This window comes from Pteropus alecto, unplaced genomic scaffold (assembly GCF_000325575.1).
Source record: "Pteropus alecto unplaced genomic scaffold, ASM32557v1 scaffold75, whole genome shotgun sequence".
Classification (NCBI taxonomy): domain Eukaryota; kingdom Metazoa; phylum Chordata; class Mammalia; order Chiroptera; family Pteropodidae; genus Pteropus; species Pteropus alecto.
Window position 1 is genome coordinate 15,889,449 of NW_006440638.1, and position 7,711 is coordinate 15,897,159.

Consider the following 7,711-nt stretch of genomic DNA (forward strand, 5'->3'; position numbering starts at 1 on the left):
TCCCTGTTGTACAAGATGAATATAAATGTAATCTTCTGCCTTTCTCTCAAAAGTACAGTAACTCCAACTGTTAAGTCTACTAATAAGCTTCTTTTACTCCTTAGAACTTCAATCAAAAAAATATTTTAATAATCAGAGGGGCACATTTATTAGACACACTGCCATAAACTTTGAATATCAATGTGATTAAAAGCAATCTTGTGCTGAAATGCTATTTAAATAGCGAAATTTCACTTCTCCTTTTTTAAAAGATTTTTTTTTTTAATGGCACAAATCCCAGATGATTGTTTGCTATCTGCTATAACCTTAGCTTTCATTTAATCTTTTTTAAAAAGCCAATTATTTCTAATGCAAACTGCATGCTTCCCCTCCCCCTCAACAGATTTTCTATTTGTAACTGCTAAATACAACATATAGACTGCTGTAGGACACAGCAAGGAAAAGGCTCTGATATTTTTATTTAAAAAATTTTTTGTTAAAGATCAGTATTTCCAGCCAAGGATAAAGAAAACAAAGGTCATAGCAACCTGCTCCAGCTCATGAGAAGCAGACGCATATTCTAAAATAGGCTTGGCACAGCAGAGGGTTAAATACGTGGGCTGTGGATTAGGCAGATTTGGGTTACAGGGCTTCTTCCATGCTTTGTGATCTTAGTGAAGTACCTTAGCTCTTTGAGTCTCAGTTTCCCCCTAGGTAAAATGGAGATAATGGTAATACCTAAATCAAAGAATTGCTGTGAAAATTACATAAGGTAAAACTTGTGCTGGCAAAGAGTAAAATTTCTCACCAAACTTGAGATGTCCACGTACATTCAGGAACATTGTAAGATGTGGACATGAGAAAGCAGAATGTCCTTCTAAGGAAGAAATAAGACCACATAAGATGTGGGCCATACTCAATAATGTTGCATAAATTCTTTATGCCTCTCTCCTGAGATTAGAGTTTACCAGAACCAATCAAAACTAAATGGAATACAGCTTCAAAACCCTATTCTATTATAGGTAACTTGCATGGTTTCCAGTAACTGCAAAGCCTTAAGGGTTGAGCAATTAATTCAGCATGGATTGCGCCAGGCATCATACTTTTTAGCAAGAACAAAATTGTAAAGATATGGGATCTAAGGACATTATACGCCCTCCTCATCAATCAAAATGCAGATTTGTTTCCTGGTGAATCCATTTCATAATTCTCAAGACCTCTGACAGGGTTTCGACTTCTCTAAGCCAGCTAAAGGGCAGAAATTCTGTAGAATTTTAGGTAACCTTCTGAATATCCTATAAAAGTTATAGATTCTTTCACTGGAATATTTACATACCATCCAGGAGCTTAGCAGAAGCTAAGCAACATCCTCACAGTCCAGGGCTCTTGCAAGTTGGGACAGTAACAGCTCTGTTGATGCTCTGTATTTGAATTGCCCTGAAACAGGTATATGCCCTAGAAAAGTGGTAGTGAATGACAAAAGCGAACAAGGATAGGTACCTTCTTACACAAAAACATTTCTCTCTCTATGTATTTCTTTCTAGCTCAACATATTTCTTCAATATTGAATAAACTTTCGCTTTAAGAATAGTGAATTTTACTACTGTGAAGATTCACCCTATCAAAACAGAAAGTTCAAGAAGTACTAGAATCATAATCTGTAGAATGATTTTCCTTTTATTAACCGAGGGATCCATTACAACAGAGATAGCAAACTTTTTTTTTTTTATAAAGAGCCAGAGAGTAAGTTTTGGACTTGGGGCTATATGGTCTCTGCTGCACCTACTCAACTCTGCTATCCACCGTATGGAGATAGCAGCCACAGACAGTAAGTAAATGAATGACAGTGGCTACGTTCCACTAAAAAGTTAATTATGAACACTGACATCTGAATTTCCTATATCTTTCATATGTTATGAAGTAATCGTCTTTTTTGACTTTTTATTTTAACCATTCAATAATGTAAAAACCATTCTCAGCTAGTCTGCAGGCAGGATTTGACCCACAGGCTTTACTTTGCATTAAAATAGCTAAAATGCCACAATCAGGAGAAAGACTCCCTGCTGTAAAAGTGTCTCTTCAGGTCTGTAGGGGCTCTTTCACTCCTGGGTTAACGCAGACTTTACAAGTCGAGAATTATACACAGGAATTGTCAGGAATGATGCTGCCCCGTCACTGCAGCCCTACACTCATTCAGGGAAGCTCAAGTGTGGGCCACCTACAACCAAATCACCTCAGTCCTCCTTAAATGTGTATTAACCCATTTCCTGTTTAGAAAAAAAATGCAGCTCGGCATTAATTTTATATGAACACGCTCTTTGAGGCTGATGCAAATCTAACTAGTTTTCAAAGTGAAAATATAAAAAATGTTCTTGGAGTTATTTCTAAAACAGAATACTTGTTTCTAATCCTAATGTAACAGAAATGTATACATAAATCAGATTCATCATGAATCTTCAGCTAACAACTGTTTCAGAACCATGTTAACGCCATGCATAAGAATGCCACGTTTTCCAGGATTTGACATTAGTGATCGAGATTTACTATATTTTGTAAATGGAAATACTACTAAAAACAATGCTATAAATAGAATAACGTCATTTGTTTCCAAAGACTATTGATGTAGAGTGGTGCGAAAATGATAAAAGTGAGATATTTTGTGGCAAACTTGGGTTTGGGCTGTAATCCATGAGTTATCTCAGGGTAAACGCTGCAGCCACAAGCGCCTCCAGTGTGTATTCTCGGGCCAAATGTGAAACAGGTTAATGTGATTCTGATGCAGTGAACTTGGATCTCACTATTCCTGTCTGAGGCTTAGTTTTGATCACCACTTGAGATGTAGGCAGACTGCAAGCACTGCCACCTGCAGAACCCTTACATACACTCATGGTGAAGATCAAAAATGGCAGCGTGGCTTGCCTCGAAAGAAGGCACCAGAGCACTTTAATACTCCATTTTGCAAGAGATGAGCTGAAGTCTATGGAAACATAAAAAAAGAAAAAAAGAAATGATATGATGTCTGGGACACGCCTCAAGCTAATTCAGTGTGGAGAGTGGGGCAGAGATGATACAATTGTGCCATGACCCAGCTGTTTAAACTGTATGATGAATACAAGGGGGCTGGCTCATTAAAATATTTTCTCTACTTTTGTGTATTTCAAACTGGCCATAAGAAAAGCTAGGGCGCGGTGGGGAACACAAGAGAAACCCTAGAGAAAAATAAAAATGCTCTTTACTTCAGGGAGAGGGTTTTATGCCTATAATGTAGCTAACTTTTAACAGCACTTAACACAAACATCTACTTAATAGTTTTCAGTTAACTATAAACTACTTTCTTCCTTAGGAAAGAAAAAGGTGGTATTGTTATGTTGACTCTGTCTTGAATGAGGCTACCCACTACCCTAGTCTGTCTTTTTTTTTTTTTTTTTAAATCTAGCTGCTGGTAGGTGTCAACTAGCCTCTTTTTCATCTTGCCCTAGGCTCGATTATGTCCCTGCTATGACAGAAAAATCACTTGTCATCGAGTGTGGATATCTTATTGGGTTGCCATCCTACTCCCTTGCCTAAATATCAGAGATAAGAGAGGTGTTGTCCTGTCTGCACTCTTTCTGGAAGGTGTAAATGGAGTGCTAAACTCTGGACAGCGCAATAGGTAGTGCTGAAAGACAGCTGCTGGACTCCCCTGGGGCCATAAAGCTCACCTCCCTACGAATACACAAAATAGGTGTTTTGTTTTTTGGTTTTTTTTAAGAGTCACAACACAGTGGAAAATTGGTCACTTGACACCCTCATCTTTGAGTGACTCAGTTCAATTTCACTGAGAGCCCAATTAATTCATTTTTTTGGCAAATATTTACTGAGCACAAACTGTGAACGAACTAAATATCTCTCAATCAGCCATGCCCCTGTCCTCTGGGAGTTTACACTCTAATGAAAGGCCATCACATAATACATGCTTTCACATGGTAATACAGTGTTTAGAGAAAGGAAAAGGACAGGGTACTTTGATATTGTACAACAGGCTTAAGAGAAGGTAGGGATGGCATCCCAAAGAAAATGTCATTTTCCAATTATACTTTTAACTCCCACAGGAACACCATATATTTTTTAAAATTTGCTATGAAATTAAAGTATTTAATGTTTTCCTTTGTAAAGCCTCTTAATATGTTCAGGTACTAATACAGAAATCTTAATCAGTTATTCATATTAATTTCATCTAAACATAATTTTGTGAACTCTAAAATTTCACAAATCACCTGGAAAAAGAGTAATTTGTCTTCTGAGGTTAATCATTTGAAAGAAGTCAAACTATATTGTCAATGTTTTTCTACTAAAATCAACTGTGCAATCAATATTACAAATTATAGAACAAAGCAAACAAGGCAATAAAAGCAGATGAAAAATAGACTGACCTCTGAAAAACACCTGAAATTTTAACCTTAACATCTGCCTATCTATGCTAATAGGAAGAAGGAATGATATATCAGCTAAACCACAAATAATCTCACTTCCATATAAATTAGGAAGTCCAACCATTCCCATAGCATTAACCCTTGGGCAGTCTTGCCATGAGGAAATTAGACAAATAAGCTACAAGAGGAAAAAGAGAGAAAAGACGACAGAGATTTTAGCAGTTTTGAATTTGGGGAGTAGAGATATGTGAAGCATCCTTGAGAATCCAAAAGTAGCTATGGACACCTGCTCTGCACATACATACCATTTTGCATACAATTTCAGGGGACACACATATCAATTTGCATATAATTTTAAGGGAATTATGACCCCCCTGAAGCCCATTCAAGTCCCAGGTTATAAACTCTTGACCTAGATAAATATCAAATTAGGAGATCAGGTCTCAGATTATCAGTTGAAAGGGCTGAAAGATATTAATACATAGAGTCATTTTCAATATGTTATCTAATTTAATTTCAACCCCTACAACCACCTTGGGAAATAGGTATTATCATTTCCTTTACAAAGAGATTCTGATAGGTGAATTAATTCAAGGTCAAGCAACCTTCTCTCACACCCAGGTTTCTAACCCCTAGGTCCTCAATCATGAGCTAGAAGAGTATTCAAGAAGTCTAGTCCATATTCCTAGATATATTCCAAGATGGAGAATTTTTGACTTGTAGTACTTTACTCATATGATCAACTTATCTACTTATCTTGTCAATTTAATCTCATTGACAAGAAAAATTTAGAAATTTCAAAACATCTTTTCTTAGTAAGAGATAATTGTAACCAAAGACGAAGAATAATTGTCTAACAATTTTTGATAATTTTAAAAAGTATTTTCATTTTTTAAGCAGCCTGATATAAGCTGTTTGTTACAAAAATAAAGGCCCACTGCTTGAGTGAATATTCTCAAGACTGGATTTTTAAACTGTCCCAGAAAATCCACAAAGTCACACATGAACCAAGAACCGAATTAAAAACTTCAGTCTATACTTGAAACAGGCAGGCAGACTTTCAGATGACTGGGACACACTTCAGCATCCTCTGAATAGTTAGAGCAGCTTAAAAAAATGGTACCCCTAACAATCACTAATTATTTGATAACTCTGAAGCACACAACCAAATCCATGACCCCTTTGTGCATCAAGAAGGTAGTTAGGAGGTCTTAGAGCTTCATGGTAAAACCTGCTAATGGATGTGTCCCAGCAGAAAACAACAAATACAGCAAAAACGGGTCCAGGCCACTAAATTAATTGGGTCTCAGTCCAGACCAAGTTGCCCAGTGAAACACTAATATACTTACTCATCCTCTATAGGGAAATTACCAATAATTAGCACACTGTTTTCACACAGATTTAGAAACCCTTTGTGGGAAATGTATCCACACCCAGAGAATGAAAACTAAGAACAAGAGCAGGTCAGGTCCTCTAAAGCTCTACTCCAACTGCTTCCTATGAGAGTTGCCACCTAGTGATTTTAATTTTTTAAGCCCAGGCAGGCTGCCAATTCAACAATAAAACCGGACTAACAACTGACTTTTCCTATTGCAACATCGCCAGCAAGTCCTGCGTTTTCCCTCTCTTTCCTTTGCTCTCAAACAGCAATTCTCATTTTCAAAATCAACTAATTTGCTCTATAATCTGTTCCAATTGGAAGCTCTCAGAGAGCTGCCAATGGAATCACTCTTTCTCCTAGTGCCAAGAGGCCAACAAGTGGCCAATTCAAAAAAACCAAAACAGTGAATGTGAAAAGACAGGCACTAAAAACAAGAAATACATGTGAAGACAGTAACAATGAGCCAACTCTGGGTTTTAATATGTTTTACTTGCCAAAATTCTACTTATTCTTCGGCCTCGGACAATAACTGTGCCAAAATAAATGGCTACACGTGAGAAATAAAATTGCACAAGGGAATATAAACTCAATATTTTGGATTCCAAACTTTACTCAATACCTTGTCCGTAGTTCTGCTGAAAAAAATAACTTGAACTGAATCTAAAGTTGACTGGCCTCCAGAAGTCCCTTTTGACCAGTGTGTCCAAGACTGGCACAAGCATTAGATTGATGGCAAAGCTGACTAAGGAAAAAGAAAATCTCAAGGAAAAGTCTGACAGTTTCTAGGTAGCTGACCTGACTTTCGTCTGGAGCCACATCTGTAACTACAGGTATTTCCCTAAAAAAACTTCTACCAGTTTTATTAAAAACTGACTAATAATTAGACTCTGATTTCACTTTTAGGGCACTAAAGGCTTGTTTCACCATATAAAATTCTGGCCTTCCCCTTCCCCCCATCTTGGCAACTCACAAAAAAATCTGACCAACTGCTTCTCAGTTGTGATGATCCTGTTGAACTTTTGTAAGTTAAATTCCATAAAAATAAGGCTGCACAGGTAAAGTATCATCTTTAAAGTTCAAAATTAATTTTGATTGCCAGCGGAAAATTTCAGATGGCAAGGTTTCCTTTCCCAGCCCCTACAGCATTTGTGTAAACGCTTTCTGAAGTCGAGAATTCCTTCCTCCACTGGTGTTTCTCCGAAAGGGGGTCAAACCTGAACTCAGTGCAGGTGCCCAGTGCTTATCACTGAGCCATGCTGCTCATGCTGCACCAGGCCAGGCCTCCACTGAATGATTCCAGGACGCTCCCCATCACAGGAAGTCCCCGGAAACCAGATTTGCCAAAAACTCTCCCTGTCCTCCTGTTTCTTTCTCCTCAGGCAGCATCCTCTCACGGAGAGGAGTGGGTAGAGTGGGCAAAAGTACCCCGCCCTGGTGAAGCCGGCAAGGAAACTTTCCCGGAGCTTGCACAAACTCCTTCAGGGAGCTAGACTCACCTTCACGACAGAGCCCCATGACTTCATGGTTTTTCCCAAACTCCTTGAAACTTTCGTCCAACTCCGTCCCTAGGAGATACACACACACAGGAGGAGGGGAGAGGCAGGTCAGTGGCCGGGAGTGTGACGCACGCTCACGCACGCATGGAGTAGGTGCGGGCACCTCTGCGTTCCCCAACCGAGCGATAGCATCTCTGACCCCCGAGGGGGCTGGTCACAGGACAGGGCAGGTGGGGGGAGGGAGGAGATGGGTGGGAGGATTGGGAAGCCGGGGGCGTCGGGGAGAGAAAGGCGTGGACACTCACCGTCCTTCCCAGGAAGTTTGGAAGCCTCGACCCACAGATTCCACGACTGTCCCAGCATCGCTTCGGGACTGGGCAGGGGCCTGCGCTCCCCGACGGTCGCCATTGAGGCGGCGGCCGAGGTGGGGGGGGCGCCGGGGC

The 7,711-nt window shown here is 39.5% G+C and overlaps 1 protein-coding gene across 2 annotated transcripts in view; it reads right to left on the bottom strand.

Moving 5' to 3' along the window:
* ATXN7 (ataxin 7) overlaps positions 1 to 7,705 on the bottom strand; it is an 84,712-nt gene extending 77,007 nt beyond the window's left edge. For both annotated transcript variants that reach the window (XM_025050661.1, XM_015593747.2), the window contains exons 1-2: positions 7,574 to 7,705; positions 7,269 to 7,337 (exon numbers count right to left, since the gene is read on the bottom strand). In XM_025050661.1, the coding sequence (XP_024906429.1) occupies positions 7,269 to 7,337; positions 7,574 to 7,676 (172 nt within the window). In that variant the 5' untranslated portion in view covers positions 7,677 to 7,705. The remainder of the gene's footprint in view (positions 1 to 7,268; positions 7,338 to 7,573) is intronic.
* Positions 7,706 to 7,711: the final 6 nt, after the last annotated feature.